The sequence below is a fragment of the Macaca nemestrina genome, chromosome 1 (assembly GCF_043159975.1).
Source record: "Macaca nemestrina isolate mMacNem1 chromosome 1, mMacNem.hap1, whole genome shotgun sequence".
NCBI classification, from domain to species: domain Eukaryota; kingdom Metazoa; phylum Chordata; class Mammalia; order Primates; family Cercopithecidae; genus Macaca; species Macaca nemestrina.
The window spans coordinates 223,710,217-223,731,056 of record NC_092125.1 but is presented as its reverse complement, the minus strand read 5'-3'; the positions used below and the strand labels follow the sequence as shown (position 1 = coordinate 223,731,056).

General features: G+C 41.9%; 1 protein-coding gene across 12 annotated transcripts in view; it reads left to right on the top strand.

The window, feature by feature from the left end:
* LOC139364414 (kinesin family member 1B) overlaps nucleotides 1–20,840 on the top strand; it is a 178,600-nt gene that overhangs the window by 112,451 nt on the left and 45,309 nt on the right. For 10 of the 12 annotated variants that reach the window (XM_071100985.1, XM_071100974.1, XM_071100980.1 and 7 more), the window contains 9 exons: nucleotides 2,044–2,137; nucleotides 3,750–3,898; nucleotides 6,525–6,703; nucleotides 7,403–7,540; nucleotides 9,048–9,296; nucleotides 15,787–15,905; nucleotides 17,922–18,007; nucleotides 18,339–18,468; nucleotides 18,636–18,798. In XM_071100985.1, coding sequence (XP_070957086.1) covers nucleotides 2,044–2,137; nucleotides 3,750–3,898; nucleotides 6,525–6,703; nucleotides 7,403–7,540; nucleotides 9,048–9,296; nucleotides 15,787–15,905; nucleotides 17,922–18,007; nucleotides 18,339–18,468; nucleotides 18,636–18,798 — 1,307 coding nt within the window. The remainder of the gene's footprint in view (nucleotides 1–2,043; nucleotides 2,138–3,749; nucleotides 3,899–6,524; nucleotides 6,704–7,402; nucleotides 7,541–9,047; nucleotides 9,297–15,786; nucleotides 15,906–17,921; nucleotides 18,008–18,338; nucleotides 18,469–18,635; nucleotides 18,799–20,840) is intronic. The other 2 variants (XM_071100953.1, XM_071100952.1) reach the window with 1 other exon arrangement.

The window sequence follows — 20,840 nt, the reverse complement described above, 5'->3', positions numbered from 1 at the left end:
GTTAGAGTGGATTTAACTTTCTCAGAATTATAAGGCTAGTAAGAACAAGTGCCAGGACCCCAAACCCAAGCCTTTTACCTGTTTAATTTTTTGTTTATTTTTCTTTTTTTTCATAACATGTAGTCTCCTAAAAAGTGTGTTTAGATATCTAATAAAACTACGTAGTTGGCTGGTGGTCTTGGTCCCTGCCTGCCCATCTAAAGAGAACACTTCCTTTGTGAGAATAACTGACAAATGACCAGAACCATAGAGGATATATGCATCCTTGTGAGCATTGCTTTGGGAGCTCCTTTTGTAATGGAGTTTGCTGAATGGCTTTCAGCAGTGCTTTGTGATGCATGCAATGTTTGATATGGGACTTGGAGAGCTCTGTTTGGAAACAGTGGATGGTCATACTTAAACACCCTTTGTCTCATGACAGCCTGTAATTGGGTCACTGCGAGGGAACCAAAAGAAGTAGCAGGGCTGGGTGTGGTGGCTCATGCCTGTAATCCCAGCACTTTGGGAGGCCAGTGGTGGGCAGATCACAAGGTCAGGAGTTCGAGATCAGCCTGGCCAACATGGTGAAACCCCGTCTCTACTAAAATACAAAAATACAAAAATTAGTCGGGCGTGGTGGTGGGTGCCTGTAGTCCCAGCTACTGAGGAGGCTGAGGCAAGAGAATCGCTTGAACCCGGGAGGTGGAGGTTGCAGTGAGCCAAGATCGCGCCATTGTATTCCAGCCTGGGCAATAGAGTGAGACTCCGTCTCAAAAAAGAAGGACGAAACCCTGGCAGTCCTTCTTAGAACGCTTATGCTTCTGCTGTAATTTAGTGTGTGCTGTTTGCAGGTCTCTTTCTTAACCCTACGTATTTTATTTTCACTAAAATGCAAGTTTTTCAAATTAACAACCTAAGGAAACTTTTTAGACATTTGTCCCCTATTCTCTCCCCACCGTGAGAGTTTAATATCTCAGATTTACTACATTATCTGTATACTATATATATTTGTACTTCATATTTTAAAAGACTAAGATTTTTTTCATCCTCTCAGAACCATTTTTTGGCCATTTGGGGTGATATTACCCTTATTGAAAAATGCGTGGAGTAGATGAAAAAATGAAGGATAACTCTGATTTGTATTACAATAATCCTTTTTTTTTTCCTTCTGTGACAGAGTGCAGTGGCGCAGTCTCTGTTCACTGCAACCTCTGCCTCCCGGGTTCAAGCAGTTCTCCTGCCTCAGCCTCCTGAGTAGCTGGGATTACAGGCATGTGCTACCACGGCAGCTAATTTTTGTATTTTTAGTAGAGACAGGGTTTCTCCATGTTGGTTAGGCTGGTCTCGAACTCCTGACCTCAGGTGATCCACCCGCCTCAGCCTCCCAAAGTGCTGGGATTACAGGCATGAGCCACTGCACCTGGTCAGTAATCCATCTTATAATTGCATATTGAAAATAAAGTATCTTACTTGAATAACTAATTGCAATCTATAAATTATTTCAGTCCTAATAGCACTGTGAGCTTTTGGTTACCTGAAGGCTAAACTCATCCAACTGATCAAAGATAGTAATTTTTCACCCATAGGAAGCATCAAAGTCTACAATCTTAATTTTTTTTTCCTTCCAAAGAGTTAGATAATTGAGATTTTTTATGATACTGGTGACTTTAATCTTTTTCAATATTGTTTTTCTCTGGAATTTATTGATATATATTACCTGAATATATTCTAATGCTTAAGGTATACACACATTATTTCACTTAAAAATTCCCACTTTCTCCTACCACTACCCCAGGTAAAGAACTCTTGAGTCTTTGAGGGAGTAGAAACATACTGTAGTGGGTTTTTTCTTTTTCACGTTTACCCATTACAGACCATCTTGTGTGATTTGTGGGTTTTTTCCCTGAACATTTCTCTGTATGTCTTTTTATTATTGTTTCCTGCCTTTGTCTCTTTTCTTTGTCCTTTGCTTTCTCTACTTCCCCCAATATTCCTTCCATTTCTCTTTCCCTGCCCTCTTATTTCTTCCCACTCCTACATGTTATCTCCTTTCTTTTCATTCAGGACTATGAGAGTAAATTGCAGGCCTTGCAGAAGCAGGTTGAAACCCGATCCCTGGCTGCAGAAACAACTGAAGAGGAGGAAGAGGAGGAAGAAGGTGAAATCTAGAGACTGAAACTTTCCTGTGTATATCTTTTTGAAGTTATATTATCAAATTAGTCATTTATGCATAATCAAAGCTGAATTCCTCTTAGTTGGACCTATCATTTATCGACATTTTACTGAGCCAGTTTACAGATGATTGAATAGATGTGCAGTGTTGAGAATCCAGGCTGTATTTTATGAGGTGGGAATGGGGGTGATAGTGTTCTTAGACCTTCACAAGGTTTCTGAACACATCTTGATTTAAATCCCTTAGAAAGTTTACATGCACTGTCTCTCATATTACTGTAGATATGACTTTTATATACCTATTAAAAATATAGAGCTTAATCTTTGTTAAGACAGTCTGTTCAATTTGAAGCCATTTCTGGCAAATTTCTAGTCATATTGCTTAGTCATGTTTGCCTATCTTAGATTTTCCAGCATTTCTTAGTTGAGTTAGGGCTTTCATTGTTACTTATTGCCTTATAATGCAGTATGAACACTTATCACAGTTCATTTTTCCACCCAACCTCTTGGCAATCTCAAGGCTTCAAACTAACTTTGAAGGAACTCTTAAGTTATGTATTACATTTCTTATTTATTTATTTACTTATTTATTTTTGGACAGAGTTTTGCTCTTGTCGCCCAGGCTGGAGTGCAATAAATAGTGCAGTCTTGGCTCACCGCAACTTCCGCCTCCTGCCTCAGCCTCCTAAGTAGTTGGGATTACAGGGATGCGCCGCCATGCCCGGCTAATTTTGTGTTTTTAGAGGAGACAGGGTTTCACCGTGTTGGTCAGGCTGGTCTCAAACTCCTGACCTCGGGTAGATCTGCCTGCCATGGCCTCCCAAAGTTCTGGGATTATAGGCATGAGCCACTGCGCCCAGCCAATTTCTTATTTTTAAATAAGCAAGATGGTACCTTTTTTCTCTCTGTAATAGAAAAAAATAAATACATGAAGTCATACAATATAACAGAGGTCAGGAGTTTGTCTTTTTTTGTTTTTTGAGACAGAGTCTCACTTTGTCACCCAGGCTGGAATGCAGTGGTGCAGTCTCAGCTCACTGCAACCTCTGCTTCCTGGGTTCAAGCAATTCTCATGCCTTAGCCTCCTGAGTAGCTGGGACTAGAGGTGCGTGCCACCACGCCTGGCTAATTTTTGTAATTTTAGTAGAGATATGGTTTCTCCATGTTGGCCAGGCTGGCCTCAAACCCCTGACAGGTGATCCGCCCACCTTCGCCTCCCAAAGTGCTGGGATTATAGACATGAGCCACTGCGCCTAGCCAGGAGTTTTTTTTTTTTTTTTTTTTTTTTATTGTGGCCACATGTTATAATCATACCTTTTTTAAAAAACAGAGAAAAATTTATTTCTTTGTTATTCTATTTTAAATAAATCCAAAAGTAAGATTTTTTAAGATTTTCTGAAATGTGTATATTGCTTTCATAGTATCAACAGAATTTGGTAAGCTTTACTAAAAAGAAGAAGAAACAAAAGCAGCTGAATGGAGAGAAACTGGAAAACACCTCACCTTGATAAAAGAGATAAGCTAGAAGAGAGATGTAATTTTTATATAGTTGTAAGATTGCCTTTAAATCTTTAAATATGCATCATTCATTCTTTCAGTTCCTTGGACACAGCATGAATTTGAGTTAGCCCAATGGGCCTTCCGGAAATGGAAGTCTCATCAGTTTACTTCATTACGGGACTTGCTCTGGGGCAATGCCGTGTACCTAAAGGAGGCCAATGCCATCAGTGTGGAATTGAAAAAGAAGGTATGGAGCAGGAGGACGCAGGAGAGCTGGAGGCAAAGCCGAGCCTGCTGTGGGTGCATCAGGGCTCTCACCTTAAATTAACCTTTCCTTTGGGGGAACTCAGCAGCTTTGTGCTATAAAACAGCTTTATATATGTCTTTATTTAATATATGTGCCTGGAACATAGTAGGTACTACTTAAATTTTTGTTAAATAAAATTTTTAAAAAACAGATGTTTTCTAGCTTATTTTACAAATAGACTATATTCCTGACAAAAACTGGAGAAACATAGTAGTAGAAGAATACTTCTCAGGCCGGGCGCGGTGGCTCAAGCCTGTAATCCCAGCACTTTGGGAGGCCGAGGCGGGCGGATCACAAGGTCAGGAGATCGAGACCACAGTGAAACCCCGTCTCTACTAAAAATACAAAAAATTAGCCGGGCACGGTGGCGGGCGCCTGTAGTCCTAGCTACTCAGGAGGCTGAGGCAGGAGAATGGCGTGAACCCAGGAGGCGGAGCTTGCAGTGAGCCGAGATCGCGCCACTGCACTCCAGCCTGGGCAACAGCGTGAGACTCCGTCTCAAAAAAAAAAAAAAAAAAAAAAAAAAAAAGAAAAATACTTCTCTTGGGTTTCTGAATAATTTTAATTTTCTTCTGCTTTTCTATTATTAAGTTTGCACCTCTATGTTTGCTTTGCCTCTTTGCCATTGATCTGCTCCCCCTCTGGGGTCTGCGAGGCACTGTTGTGTAGCAGACAAACACATGCACCCTGGACCCAGACAGTCCAGGTTCCAGTCCCAGCTCCATGAGTGGTGTCGATCCCGGTAGCCCTGTGCCTCCATTCCCCCATCTACATAATGGGGTTGGTAACAGTACCTGGCACCAAGGGATTTTGTGAGGAATGAAAATGGGCATATGCATAAAGCACTTAAAATAGTACCTGGCATGGTAAAAGGAATGAATGTTATTCATTTTTGTAAGTATTACCACAACTTCACACCAAACCTTAAGATTCAGTCTTCTGTATGCTCCACTGTTTATCAGTATCTTCACTGCTAAGATTACAGTGGAAGACCATATTGTGTAGTAGGTAAGAGCACGGACCACCTGACTTTGGGGAAATTAATTATCTTCTCCTAGAACTAAATTCTAGTTCTAGGGAGTAAGATATCTTCTTCATTCATAATCTCGGCAGCCTTTCTCATTTTATAATTATTTATTAGCCACTCCTGAAGTAGACTAAATAAAGGCAGTAACTGTCTTTTTTTCTTACTGCTGTGCATAGCATTTAATTAATATTAAATAATTGTTTAATAATAATTTGTTGGTGAAAATATAACATGGTAGTGAGAAATAAATGATGCAGTGTCGTGAAGTACTTACCATATAATCAACACTTTTTTTTTTTGAGACGGAGTCTGGCTCTGTCGCCCAGGCTGGAGTGCAGTGGCACGATCTCGGCTCACTGCAAGCTCCGCCTCCCGGGTTCACACCATTCTCCTGCCTCAGCCTCCCAAGTAGCTGAGACTACAGGCACCTGCCATTACGCCTGGCTAATTTTTTGTATTTTTAGTAGAGACGGAGTTTCACCGTGTTAGCCAGGATGGTCTCAATCTCCTGACCTCGTGATCCGCCCCCCTCAGCCTCCCAAAGTGCTGGCATTATAGGCGTGAGCCACCGTGCCTGGCCATAAACACTTTTTTATGAGATAGGATCTGGCTCTGTCGCCCAGACTGGAGTACAGTGGCGCAATTATGGCTCACTACAGCCTCCACCTTCTGGGCTGGGCTCAGTTTGTAGAGACAGGGTCTCACTGTGTTGCCTAGGATGGTCTTACACTCCTGGGCTCAAGTGATCCTCCCGCCTCAGCCTTCCAGAGTGCTGGGATTACAGATGTGAACTTTCATGCCCAATCAGATAAACGCTTTTAAGAGCAGTAGTTGCAATCCTCTGAATTTAAAACAGGAAACCTTGCTGTGTTTTCATCCTCTCTCATTAGTGAGGGACTAGATATGCATTTTGTGGTCCACCTTTTGGTCTCTGGTATAAATTCTATTAAAAGTCTTCATTCAGTCAATCAAAATATATTTATCAAGATTTTATGCCAGGCATGGTGGATTGTGCCTGTGATCTGAGCCCTTTGTGAGGCCGAGGTGGGTGGATCATTTGAGGTCAGGATGTCAAGACCAACCTGGGCAACATGGTAAAAACCCATCTCTACAAAAAATAAAAAAATATTAGCTGGGCTGGTGATGAATGCCTGTAGTCCCAGTTATACAGGAGGCTGAGGTGGTAGGATCACCTGAGCCTAGGAGGTGGAGGCTACAGTGATCTGTGATTGCACCACTGCACCCAGCCTGGGTGACAGAGTGTAACCTTGTCCCCCCCGTGCCTTCCCCTGAAGAAGATTTTAGTATGTGCAAAAACACTGCCAGACTAGGAAAACAAAGTCCTTAAATAGCTTGATTTGAAGTTAGGGTTATTCCCTGTGACTGCTAACAGGTGGCCATATTTTTCCGTTAGTTACAAGCTATTTGTTGAGCACATACAGCACATTTGACCTCTTTCCCATTGGGCATGATTGTATCATCTTCTCTGAAGCTTGCTTGCTGAAAACCATTTGTCAATGGTTTATTCTTTCCATTCAGGTGCAGTTTCAGTTTGTTCTGCTGACTGACACACTGTACTCCCCTCTGCCTCCTGAATTACTTCCCACTGAGATGGAAAAAACTCACGAGGACAGGCCTTTCCCTCGCACGGTGGTAGCAGTAGAAGTCCAGGATTTGAAGAATGGAGCAACACACTATTGGTCTTTGGAGAAACTCAAGTATGAAAACATTCATAAAGGCTGATTGTTTTATTTAGGAAATAACAATGACTTGCTCAAGTGAGCTCCTTCCAACTTTCCTCTCTCTGAGGACACCATTGCTTCCTTCCCTGTACTTTCTAAACGCTGTTGCTGGCCAATGGTATTACCATCCGTTTTCTTTTAAGTGAATAAATTGCACTCCTCACACACCTCCGACATTTATAGATATTTAAGTTTACCCTCCATAGACCCTCTTTTAAATTTTAAATTTTCCAGTTTCATCATATTTCTGTTTCAGATTTGAAACTTATATTTTCTATCCTGGACCTCAGGATAATCAATAATAAACATGGAAGTTATAATCTAGCTTCTTTTATATTTAGTATTATGAGATACCTCCCCCTGTCTCAGTGTATTTGAGGTGTCACATACAGTTGACCTACAGTATTCCCCCTTATGACTTTTCACCTGGTAGAGGATAGGTGGCCATTCTTGACTTTTGATGGCTTATCTCTAGAATCAAGACACTTTGGATACTGAGTGTTGGCTTCTGTACTTTTGGCCTTCATTCTTTTTAAGTAACATTAAATAGTGGGAGCAACTCCTTTTTTTTTTTTTTTTTTTTTTGAGAAAATCTTGAATGAAAGATGCTTCCAAAGTGAAAGTTTAATGCAATTTCATTATATTAACCCAATGTGCTTTGTGTTTACTAAATAGGCAGAGGCTGGATTTGATGCGAGAGATGTATGATAGGGCAGGGGAGATGGCCTCCAGTGCCCAAGACGAAAGCGAGACCACTGTGACTGGCAGCGATCCTTTCTATGATCGGTTCCACTGGTTTAAACTTGTGGGGAGGTATGTGATGATTTTGTTGATATCTTCTTTTAAAATAATGGTTTTATTCAACAAACCTGAGCAGATAATATAAAAATTTAAGAGGAAAAAAAGAGTGTAAAAAGGCCTTGTCTATAATCTTATCCACTCACAACCACTGCATCATTTGGTGTATTTCCCTTCAGTTATATTCAGCAGGCATTTTTGTTTCGAGTCTCAAACTTTCAGCCAAAGTATTTAAATCTTCCCTGACTTTAAACTTACGAAGTGTTCTGTACTTAAGATAAATTTGGAAGGAAAAGAAAACTTATGCCTGTATCCTACACAGTTTAAATTCATAGTACAGTTTATCAGACACAATCTCTTCATGATCTGATTTGTTCTTCCTTTTTTTAAAAGGCGATTCATCACACTTTAGTCATTGCAAGGGTGAATTGCACCTTGGTAGTCCCCTTCAGCCTCATTTTTTATACATTATTTCCAGCACTTAATGAAAACACGTATTGCCTCTATGAGTCCATATTGAATCAAGTTCTTAGAGGTTTCAAATTTTCAAAACAGGGAAATTTAAGTTTTGAGCTTATGATTTCAGAATTTGAATTGCTTTTTCAATTGCAGAAAACCTTGTGATGGGCCGGGCGCGGTGGCGCACGCCTGTAATCCCAGCACTTTGGGAGGCCGAGGCGGGTGGATCATGAGGTCAGGAGATCGAGACCATCCTGGCTAATATAGTGAAACCCCGTCTTTACTAAAAATACAAAAAATTAGCAGGGCACAGTGGTGGGCGCCTGTAGTCCCAGCTACTCGGGAGGCTGAGGCCAGAGAATGGCGTGAACCCAGGAGGCGGAGCTTGCAGTGAGCCGAGATTGCGCCACTGCACTCCAGCCTGGGCGACAGAGCGAGACTCCGTCTCAAAAAAAAAAAAAGAAAAGAAAACCCTGTGATGGTTTTTAAAGAGGCTGGGTAAAAAGGAGTTGCTGAAATCATAGTGTGTTGTGGAAATGAAGTAAATCTTTTCCACTCTACTCTGATAGCAAAGTAGTTTTTCTAAGAGATGAATTGGCCAAACACATCTTACCTAGCAAAGCATGTGCTGCTTTGCCATATACCATTTCATCCATTTTGGTTTTTGCTCCAAGATGACGTGAGCATTTCAGTAAAGATTGAAAGCCTTCTTGTTTCACTTTGATGTTGAGTCGGTCCTTGGAGGCCTGGATGCTGATCTTTTATGTGAACGGGAGGATGTAAACGTGTTATAGTACAGTGTTTACCTAGGATGGTCTACTCACGTGTTTCCTTTGCTTTTCTTATTCTAAGGATCAGTCCTTATATAACTTTTTCAACTTGCCCTTGTTCCCTTTCACCTGACCCAAATGATTTATGCTTATTTTATCCTTTTGCTTTTCCATTTGCTTTTATTGTGTTGATTCCCCAGTGGATTCTGTCCTGTTGGCACCTATTGCTTCCTGTTTAACCAACTATTCCTCTCTCCCTGGCTGTGTTAATTGGCGTCTTACCTGGTGTCTAGCTCCCCCATTTTCCACGGCTGTGTGAATGAGCGCCTTGCCGACCGCACACCCTCCCCCACTTTTTCCACGGCTGATTCCGACATCACTGAGCTGGCTGACGAGCAGCAAGATGAGATGGAGGATTTTGATGATGAGGCATTCGTGGATGACGCCGGCTCTGACGCAGGGACGGAGGAGGGATCAGATCTCTTCAGTGACGGGCATGACCCGTTTTACGACCGATCCCCTTGGTTCATTTTAGTGGGAAGGTTGGTGAGGTTATTGTGAGAAAGGCGAAAAGGGACCAGCTCTTGCTCTGAAGGCCTCCCTGCTTGCGCAATTTTGGATAACCTTGCATTAGCCAATTCAACTCATGAATGCTCTTTTTCAAGTTCTCCAATACTTCAAGTTCTTTGTCAGTGCTGTTCTGGCTGAGACAGTTCTCAGGCATTGTGTGTGAGGTCCTCAGTCTGCTCAGCACAATACGCAGCAATATATGAAGACTGCATGGAAGACACCTTGTCTTAAATTGTCCAGTAATTTTGTTCTGAGGAGGGGAACCCCAAAGGAGAAAGTAAAGCTAAGAGTCAAATGTGGTGGGTTCAGTGAATAGTATTATGGTCTAGATGTTTCCTTTTCAAAGGATTGTGATTGAAAAAGCATATGGAGATAACATGAGAGAGGGGGCAGTGCGAGGCCAAGGTTTGGCTGAAGAATTTGTGGTACTGCAGGAGTCAGAGGACAAAAGTAGATTGAGGAGTAGAGTTAAGTTTATTTTTTGCTTAGTCTACTGAGTCCTAAAAAGAATCAGGAAAGTTAAGCCTCTCCTTTACCTAAAATGGATGCCTTTCTTTGGCCAGTTTCACTGAGCCTGTCTACAGATCTTTGGCATCTGCTAAAATTTTAACCTATAGGGTTTATAATGATAAAGCTCAGAAAATCATCTATTGACCCCATCAACAGTGAATATTGGCTGGGCGTGGTGGCTCACCCTTGTAATCCTAGCACTTTGGCTCACGCCTGTAATCCAGCAGTTTGGGAGGCCAAGGTGGATGGATCACCTGAGGTCAGGAGTGTGAGACCAGCCTGCCCAACATGGTGAAACCCCGTCTCTACTAAAAATACAAAAAATTAGCCAGGTATGATGGTAGGTGCCTGTAATCCCAGCTACTCGGGAGGCTGAGGCGGGAGAATCACTGGAACCCGGGAGGCAGAGGTTGCAGTGAGCCAAGATTGCACCACTGCACTCTAGCCTGGGTGACAAGAGCGAAACTCTGTCTAAAAAAAAAAAAACAATGAATATTTGTTCGGTGCTATATGAAACTGCTTTGTGTTAAGAGTAGTTCACCAAACTGAGGCATTGTCTCTGGCTCTCAGCTTGTGCATCCATCTGTCAGTGATGCAGAACTCTCTATGCACATGTTCCTGATACTGGTGTCTTTGTTCATCTCCAGCTTTCATGCTGAGGTAATTTAAATTACAAGTTCAACGGTAGAGCACCCATTGGATTAACCAAAAAGTTTCTGGCCATAAACTTTGTCCCAATGCTAATTACAGTTTCTAAAACTGTTCGCTTGTGTTCTATACTATTGCAGTGAAGAGTAGGCAGCTTCATCTTACGTAACATGGTGAGGAGAAGGCTGACCTAATTGTCAGGAGAAGTCTTGGGTCCTAGGCCATCTCTGTCACTAGGACAAGCAACTTAAACTGAAGCCTTTTGGGCTCTCAAGTGTAAAGTGAGTAACAGGTAGAAATAAAGAGCCATAAAGATCTTTTTCAGCTTTCATATTCTGTCATCTACACTAGCAAAAATGAATATCCTGGTTAAGACTTCTACTAAGAAGCATTTGTATTTTGAGGAAGTTGTATGGTAACTGGAGACAATCCCGCTTAATGTGGAAATTAACTGAGGATACATGTATTGTTTTGTCTCTAGTTTTATAGTTTTATTTCTTTTAATCATATCAGATGTAAGTATAGATATAAAGCAATCAACTCTATTTTGATTTTCACATAAAATACTTAAGAGCTGTGGCTCAGGAATTGACTTTTCCGTTTGTTTAGATTCCCAGGTTCTAACCTTGTAAGAAAGGACTGGGGGAGGAAGTGAAATAATATAATAACAATCAGTAAAGTGAAGAATAGCTTTCCATTTTTGCCCTTGACTACATTTCTCTTCTGCAAACAAAATTTACAGTAATGCATCATCACCCAGTTGTGTAGTGTCATTGTATGTGTAAGGAAAGTAACTAGTTTCCTGTTTTTGTGATTCACAAGATTGGATTTCCCCTATTGGCATATAATTTCAAATATAATTCACTTGTAAAATTTTTAGTTTGTGGCTGGGTGCGGTGGCTCACGCCTGTAATCCCAGCACTTTGGGAGGCCGAGGTGGGCAGATCATGAGGTCAAGAGTTCGAAACCAGCCTGAACAACATGGTGAAACCTTGTCTCTACTGAGAATACAAATATTAGCCAGGCATGGTGGGTTGTGCCTGTAATCTCAGCCACTCGGGAGGCTGAGGCAGGACAATCACTTGAACCCGGGAGGCAGAGGTTACAGTGAGCCGAGATCGTGCCACTGCACTCCAGCCTGGGCAACAGAGCAAACACTCCGTCTAGGGGGAAAAAAAAACATTAGTTTCTTGTGAAATTCCATTAGTAAGTTTGTTTTTTAGCCATGACTGCCTCTGCTAAAACTTTATATTGCACATGAAAAGAGCTTGTCCCTTTAGCTATTCTCTTATGGCATGCTGGGATGTTATGAACCATCCATCATAATTTGGGATGAAATGTAAAATATTTAAGCTAGTCTTCTGGGATAAAAGGGGGTTAAAGATGATTATTCTGTGATCTCTCTAAGTACCTTAACTGACATTCTTTCTATAAGTAGCACCATAATTTTGCTAATTTTTCTTATCTTTATGTTGACCAGTTTGTTTCCCTTTTTGAAGTAACTTCATTGAACTTTCTGCTAATGTATCTTTTACATTTTCCCCTCTCTCATCCCTGTTCTCCTTCAGTCTGCTAGGTCAAAGTATAAAGATTCTCAAAAATGCAGAGTAATTATGAAAATTCTGTTTAAAAAGCTTCAGAATAGAATGTTTATATAGCATTGATTTGGAGCTAAGGGCTATATTCTGGTAACATGACAAGGTGCTGTCTAGTGAATGTGTGATTGTATAGTCATGGAGCTGATGTCCCTGCCATAGAATTACAGAATTATCTAAAAAGGGAAATCTATAATAATGGCCTTCAATGCTCCCACACTTGGACTAGCCTTTGCCATAGGCAGACAGGCAAGCTCATCTTTAGTGTGTGTGCAAACAGTGCTTTAATATAATGTGTGCTTAATACAAGCTTTCTTAAAAAAAAAAAAAAGTGACTCCTGCTTTTGAATAGCTATTTTTTGAAATAAATTAGATATAGTTAGGAATCTAAATGTGTTCTGGGTAGTTAATATCTAGTATGAGCTGGCTCTGAAAAATCAACCTAGTATAAGTTGGATGGCTTTGCTTTTCTGCTTCTGGTATAACCCATTTTTCTGGAAAAGCTTCCACTTCTATTTAAAGATAAGAGAGAAATCATTTTCCTGTTCCCTTATGTACATAGATGTTCACTTACCAAATATTTATAGAGTGGCCCAGCCCTCTGCAGACAGTGGTGAGCAAAACCAGACATGGTTCCTGCCCTTATAGACTTATAGTCTGATGGATGACACGGACATAAATTAAATCATTGCACAAATAAATGTAAATTATAGCAACGATGAAATAGTTGTGTGTGTTGCTGGAGATCACATAACATTGGGGGACCTGTTTTGAGAAAGTGGTGTTTGAAATAAGACCTGAAGATGTGAAATCAAAGGCATGAGGCCAAGTGTGGTGTCTCACACCTGTAATCCCAGCACTTTGGGAGGCTGAGGTGAGTGGATCACCTGAGATCAGGAGTTTGACACCAGCCTGGCCAACATGGTGAAACCCAGTCTCAAAAAAAAAAAAAAAAAAAAAAAATCAAAGGCATGAGGTGTAGGCATCAAGTGCAGAGAGGACTCCAGGCAGGGGACATGTGCAATGGCTCTTTAATGGGCCAGGCCTTGAAATGGACAAGTCTAGCTGGGGCGCCCATAATAGAGGAGAGTGATCTGTGTATGCGTTGACTTTGAAAGTGAAATTATCCATTTGATACCTTACGCCAAATTCTTAGTCTTTTAAATTCTGTTGCAGTAGTTGTTGTTTGATGGTTTTGTTTAGAACTTTTTAGAACTTTTCATTCTTACATTTTTTTACACCAGAGCTTCAACTCTCTGTTTCTTAGCATTTCTCTCTCCTGCTTTGGAGCAGACTGAAAGGGAAGTGGCATTATTTCATCTGATTTAATGTTCATTTGCAGTTAGTTTTGTTATTTTTTCATTTGCATTTCATTTATGCTCTAGTCATATTAACATTTGTTTTTCTGTGATGTATTATGTCTGTTTTCATAATTTTCATTACTTTGAGTTGAATCCCAAATACCCAGTCCGTCCTCCTCCTCTCTTTGTTTTAAAATAGATTTCAGAACAGCAAAAGCATCAGATAAGCATGTGTGTCACTTGGTTTTGTTTGATTTATTGATGCAAGTGTCTATCTTTGTCTTTTGTCTTATGTTCGAAGATCAGCATATACCAAATGGGAAGACCAGAATCATACTAGGAACTAGATTCTATTTCCCTTTCACTAATTGGAATGAACACTCTTTAGCTTTGTGAGCACCAGTTTTTATTGCTTTTTAAAAAAAGTAATAGCTACAAAATAATGAAAGAAGAAGAAGACAATACCAAAGATAGGACTTTGCTAGTTTGCTTGAAATATAAAGTGTTAGAGCTATAATTTACCTTTCTCTTATGCATTTCTGAATTCTGAATTAGGTTTTGAACTCTAGGAGCAAAAGCAAACCTTTTAGGCATCAACTGTCATCTTCTCCCTTAACGTTTGTCTTTTTTCTTTTTTTTTTTTTTGAGACGAAGTCTCACTCTTGTCCTCCAAGCTGGAGTGCAATGGTGCGATCTTGGCTCACTGCAACCTCCGCCTCCTGGGTTCAAACGATTCTCCTGCCTTGGCCCCCCAAGTAGCTGGGATTACAGGCGCCTGCCACCATGCCTGGCTAATTTTTGTATTTTTAGTAGAGACGGGGTTTCACCATGTTGGCCAGGCTGGTCTCGAACTCCTGACCTCAGGTGACCCATCCACCTGGGCCTCCCAAAGTGCTGGGATTACAGTCATGAGCCACCAGGCCCAGACAATAATAGTCATTTCTGAAAGTAACAATGAATGGCCAGGCGTGGTGGCTCACGCCTGTAATCCCAGCACTTTGGGAGGCTAAGGCAGGAGGATCACCTAAGGTCAGGAGTTCGAAACCAGCCTGACCAACATGGAGAAATCCTGTCTACTAAAAATATAAAATTAGCCAGGCATGGTATTACATGCTTGTAATCCCAGCTACTCAGGAGGCTGAGGCAGGAGAATTGCTTGAACCCGGGAGGTGGAGGTTGCAGTCAGCCGAGATCACACCACTGCACTCCAGCCTGGGCAATAAGAGTGAAACTCCATCTCAAAATAAATAAATAAATGAGGTAACGATAAAGACCCATAGGCCAGGCGTGGTGGCTCACGCCTGTAATCCCAACACTTTGGGAGGCTGTGGCAGGTGGATCATGAGGTCAGGGGATCAAGACCATCCTGGCTAACATGGTGAAAACCCCTCTCTACTAAAAATACAAAAAAATTAGGCAGGCGAGGTGGTGTGTGCCTGTAGTCCCAGCTACATGGGAGGCTGAAGCAGGAGAATGGTGTGAACCCAGGAGGCGGAGCCTGCAGTGAGCCGAGATCACACCACTGCATTCCAGCCTGGGTGACAGAGTGAGACTCCGTCTTAAAAACAAACAAACAAAAAACAATAAAGACCCATAATGCTGTGATACGGAATTTATTTTAGAGTTATTAGCTGTATTTTGGCCCGTTTTCCTGCCTTTTTTGTCTCCTGGTTTCTGTTTTATCTATTGGGAAAAATGAAACAAAAGCTCTTTATAATTTCTTAAATTAAAAGGTTAGGCTTGCCTGGGCATGGTGGCTCACGCCTGTAATCCCAGCACTTTGGGAGGCTGAGGTGGGCGGATCACAAGGTCAGGAGATTGAGACCAGCCTGGCCTACATGGTGAAACCCCGTCTCTACTAAAAATACAAAAATTAGCTGGGCATGGTGGTGTGTGCCTGTAATCCCAGCTACTCGGGAGGCTGAGGCAGGAGAATCACTTGAACCAGGGAGTTGGAGGTTGCAGAGAGCCGAGATCATGCCACTGTACTATATAGCCTGGCCACAGTGTGAGACTCTGTCTCAAAAAAAAAAAAAAAAAAAAAAAAAAAAATATGTTAAGCTCTTGAATGGGCTCCTCTAACCTGCCCCCAGCAGCATTCATAGAGCAGTATCTTGAAAGTCTGCTTCCAGGTGTGACTCTTCTCCCTACAGTAGTTAAGTTTTAGAGCGTGATTTGGTGTGTGTTGGTCTTCGTCAACAGTTCTGCCAAGCATTTGCTTGTTCACAAGCATTTGCTTGTGCTGAAAAGGCAGCTGGAGGCAAATCTGAGAGGATAGGACTGAGAAGGGGTCTTAAGACAAGGCCAGAAGTCAGCTCACAGTTGCAGGAAGATGTTCTCAGTGAACCTGAAAGCAGTTTCTCTCTCCATGGATGCTCTGACATTTGTCTCCTGGTTTCTGTCTCTAGAGCATTTGTTTACCTGAGCAATCTGCTGTATCCTGTGCCCCTGATCCACAGGGTGGCCATCGTCAGTGAGAAAGGTGAAGTGCGGGGATTTCTGCGTGTGGCTGTACAGGCCATTGCAGGTAGGTGACCCTCTTCTGAAATGAGAGCTGTGAGTTCTTTGTCTAGAGACAAAGCAGGCCAGTTCCGCGTGGGTCACGCTTATATTACACAGACAAACTGTGGAGAGTTTGTATGTGTAATATACATACACATACTTTGGAGAAAGCGTTTATTGCTCCTTTCTAGCAATTGTTCCCAAGTATCACAAATAGATCCTGCTTAGTCCAGACTACTGCTATTTTGCAATAATGGGGTAAAGAGATTTTCTTAAACATGTTAAAGAGCAGCTCTTGCATTAACTATATAAAAGTCATTGGCCTTTTTTTTAAAATTTTCAAGACAGGGTCTCACTTTGTCATCCAGGCTGGAGTGCAGTGGTGCAATCATATCTCACTGCATCTTTTACCTCCAGGCTGAGCCATCCTCCCACCTCAGCCACCTAAATAGCTGGGACTACAGATGCACACCATCTCCCAGCTAATTTTTAAGTTTTTTATTGAGTTAGGGTTTCATTATGTTGCCCAGCATAGTCTCGAACCCCTGAGCTCAAGCGATCTTCCTGCCCTGGCCTCCCAAAATGCTGGGATTACAGGTGTGGGCCATTGCACCTGGCCAGTCATTGGCCTTTTGTTTTGTTTTGTTTTGAGACGGAGTCTCACTCTATTGCCCAGGCTGGAGCGCAGTGGCACAATGTCAACTCACTGCAATCTCCGCCTCCTGGATTCAAGCAATTCTCATGCCTCAGCCTCCCTAGTAACTGGGATTACAGGCACCTATCACCATACCCAGGTAATTTTTGTATTTTTAGTAAAGATGAGGTTTCACCATTTTGGCCAGGCTGGTCTCAAACTCCTGACCTCAGATGATCCACCCACCTTGGCCTCCCAAAGCGCTGGGATTACAGGCATGAGCCACTGTGCCCAGCCTGTCCTAAATAATGTATCTTAACTGCTTCATTATTAACAAAGGATTGTTAGGCCTTTGACTTGCTTAGTTTTTTTTTTTCTCAGAGTACTTATAATAGACATTTGTTTGGCTACTGTTTCGTAATGCACGGGTCAAGCTGATACAAGCTGTTTATGGTGGCTTGTGCCTGTAGTCCCAGCTATTTGGGAGGCTGAGGTAGGATTGCTTGAGCCCAGGAGTTTGAGGCCAACTGGCGCAACATAGTGAGACGCCATCTCTTAAAAAACAATTGAAAAAAAAAAAGATTTTGGTATTTTCCATTCTTCCATGATCCAGCCTATGTTCTGAGGAAAGAATGTGGTCATTTTCTGTAATCTTTCTGTCTTAATTGCCAAATGCTGTGCTGTGTCCAGTGACCTTTCAGCCTTTCCCCCATGGAAACTTGTGACATAATCACCAGTATTGAGTATATGGAAGTCTCCTCCACATGTACAATATAATATTTTCAAATACTTGTTGGGTATTATTGACTATTATCTTGCCAGCATGGAGACAGTATTTCTAGGTGTGACATTTGAACAATCTCAAGAATAAAACAGAATCTTTTTTTTTTTTGAGACGGAGTCTCGCTCTATCGCCTAGGCTGGAGTGCAGTGGCGCGATCTCGGCTCATTGCAACCTCCGCCTCCCGGGTTCAAGGGTTTCTCCTGCCTCAGCCTCCTGAGTAGCTGGGATTACAGACGTGTGCCAGCACGCCCGGCTAATTTTTGTATTTTTAGTAGAGACAGGGTTTCACCATATTGGTCAGGCTGGTCTCAAACTCCTGATCTCATGATCTACCCGCCTCAGTCCCCCAAAGTGCTGAGATTACAGGCGTGAGCCACCACACCCAGTCTAAAACGAATTCTTTGTTGACTAGTCTCATTTCTTTATTGACTAGTCTCATTTGAGCTGAAGAAGTTGATCAATCTACATGAATAGAGTGCGAAGCAGCCCATGCCATGTTACTACTTTGGTATCATTCTCTTACGCCAAAGGACTTGAGTTTATAATCCAGCAAGAGCCTTTTCCCTTCCTCCCGCTGTGTAGTCTCACTCAATTCTTCCTAATTTTTTTTTTTTCTGCTTTAGCGGATGAAGAAGCTCCTGATTACGGCTCTGGAATTCGACAGTCAGGAACGGCTAAAATATCTTTTGATAATGAATACTTTAATCAGGTGAGAACCCGTCAGGAAGAAGGAAAACCTTGTGGAAAGAAAAAGAATGTTCAGCGTTGGAGACCAGTTCTCCTGTGAAACTGAAAAACATAGGGCGCTGGTTGTCACAGAGTAGTTCAATAGAATATGGGACATGTCTAACAATTATGAAGGTAAAGGTGTATAGACTCAACATTCATATTTTATTCATTGCCTTTCCTCAGACAGCCCTCGGTCCGTATAATTTTCCAGTCACTATTATTTTTTGGGCAGATAAACAGAAGTAAGGCAACTGGAGAAAAATATGTTTTTATACTACTTTACCATGTACCTGCCCCTGCCTTTTTTTCAGAGTGACTTTTCGTCTGTTGCAATGACTCGTTCTGGTCTGTCCTTGGAGGAGTTGAGGATTGTGGAAGGACAGGGTCAGAGTTCTGAGGTCATCACTCCTCCAGAAGAAATCAATCGGATGAATGACTTGGGTATGTAGACAGAGTTTACTATGCTTGGGGACATTTTCGACAAAGGGAAAATATTGACCGTTATCAAGGGACGTAGTGGCCTTCATCAACTAGGAATGGAAAGAATGCCCAACTCCCTCCTCTTTGCATTATTTGAACGATCTGTGTCTTCATTTGACCCTCTTTAGATTTGAAGTCAAGCACTTTGCTGGATGGTAAGATGGTAATGGAAGGGTTTTCTGAAGAGATTGGCAACCACCTGAAACTGGGCAGTGCCTTCACTTTCCGAGTAACAGTGTTGCAGGCCAGTGGAATCCTCCCAGAGTATGCAGATATCTTCTGTCAGTTCAAGTAAGCTGCCCCTTTGCTCTGCCTCCTAGCTAGCTGCTAACCGAGGTGACATCTCTTGTGCACTGTAGAGTGCTTTACGTGTGTGAGGGATTAACATTCTTGAGACAAAGACTAACCAGTCTCTGAAGGAAAATGCTTTCATCACTCCTATGGGAGTGAGAACCAGAAACCTGTCCTGGAATGCAACAGGGTTCCCTGGCAGGAGGAGCATGCTGCGCACCCTGCTGCAGGGCTCTGCTGTGAGTGGTCCCCCTTTACCAGGAATGTAGGGTCTGATCACATAAGCCTGTTGATGAGTCTTTCTAGTTCTCTTCATGTTGAAATGTCTTATTAGTAAATCTGAAAGCAGTGGCTTATCTGGCCACCAATTATGCCTGTTTAATACTCGGGAAAAGGAAAATTTAAACAATGTAAAGAAGGATAAATTCTACATCAACTGAAAAAAGCTAGTATGTGGAGAAGATGTGACACTTGGCATTTGTCATCCACATAGGACTTGCTGTTTCCTGCGGCCCTCTCAAACCCTGTGCTCTAGGTGCTTTCTTCTCAAGACTGCCCCAGGAAAACACTTTTTTGTGAATCTTCAGTTTTAATACCTCCAAACTTCAATGTGTCTTTTCAGTACTTGGGAAGGGCCACAGTACAAGAGACTGAAGTCTGACCCCTCCGTACCTACAGCCTTCAGTTTGCTACTGGTGCCACCAAGAGGCTGCTTTGGGTTCTGCCATCCCTCTCCCCTCAGAGTGTGCCTTGGCCTTCCCATCGGTCCTAGTGCAGTTTATAAAGCTTTTGTACAGGTTTTATCACAGAAAATTGAGTTAAATGTGATCTGAATTAAATGTGATTACTATATAGTAGGCCACTAATATTATTTGCTACAACTCATAATTGTTGAAGTATTACCCATCGAGAATTGATTTCACCTATTTAATGTGTTTTCACTCATACCCTCAAACTGAAGGCAGGATGGTATTGACCAGATGAATCTGTTTTTTGGAACTGTTGCTATTCTAATCAGGCATGTTTTTCATGGAAAACATCTATTTGGTTAACTGATGTCTGAAGTGACAATAGTGAGTTGACCTTTGTCCTGCAGTCTCCTAAAAAGAGCAGCATCTCCACCTGGTGTTAGCTCTGGGGGAAAGGGCATGTTGCTTGTGTTGAAAGCAGCCTCAAAGGCATCCGTGTTTTTACAGTGGCTCCTCTGGCTTGTGCCGGGAAGGTATGGCTGCAGAGCACTGTGAATGAGTTCACCTTTCACCAGGGAACCCCAAGAATGCTGCAGTGCCAGCAATACAGGAATCAGGGATTTGGAACACTTGGCACAAACATGCCAGTGTTCTCAGACTGGTGAACTAATTTGGAAGACAACAAGTTCATACTACTGATCTCTCCCCCGAACTGAAAATATTTTCTTTTTCTCCACTTTTTCTTGATGGAAGGGGTGTCCTTCTGATGGATTTTTCTATCTGGCAGTAAATCTTTGTATTGGGTCCACTTTAACTGTGCAGTTATTTTTATTTCAGACTAATAATAGGGAGAGAAAGAGAAAAAAATAGCATCTCACTATCTGTGAAGATAACTAAATATAGCCCACTGGTTCAACAAATTTTTCCAGAGTGTCTTCTGTGTGTCGAGACCTGTGGGAAAACACTTGCTGTCTGGTGGGGGGAGAGGCATATAAATATATTATTACAGTGAAATCATTGCTATTAAGGAAAAAAACATTACTAGTAATGTGGGAACACAGAACTGTCAGGGTAAGTCAGGAAAGACTGCCTGGAAGAGGTGACATTTGAATCCACAACACTCTTAGGTAACTATGCCAGCCACAGGCTTTCGCACTAACTGTGGAAGCTTGAGTCTGCTAATTTTTTTCTGTACAAAATGACATTGTTTTTATTTTTAGTAAAAAGCTTTTACAAAGGAAGAGGAGTTAATTGAATTCACTTCTTCACTCTCTCTAAAGCATTCTTGCACATACATCCATTTAGCTAAGTGATCAGGGTCGGTTAATTTTTCAGTCATTTTTGAAATAAAGT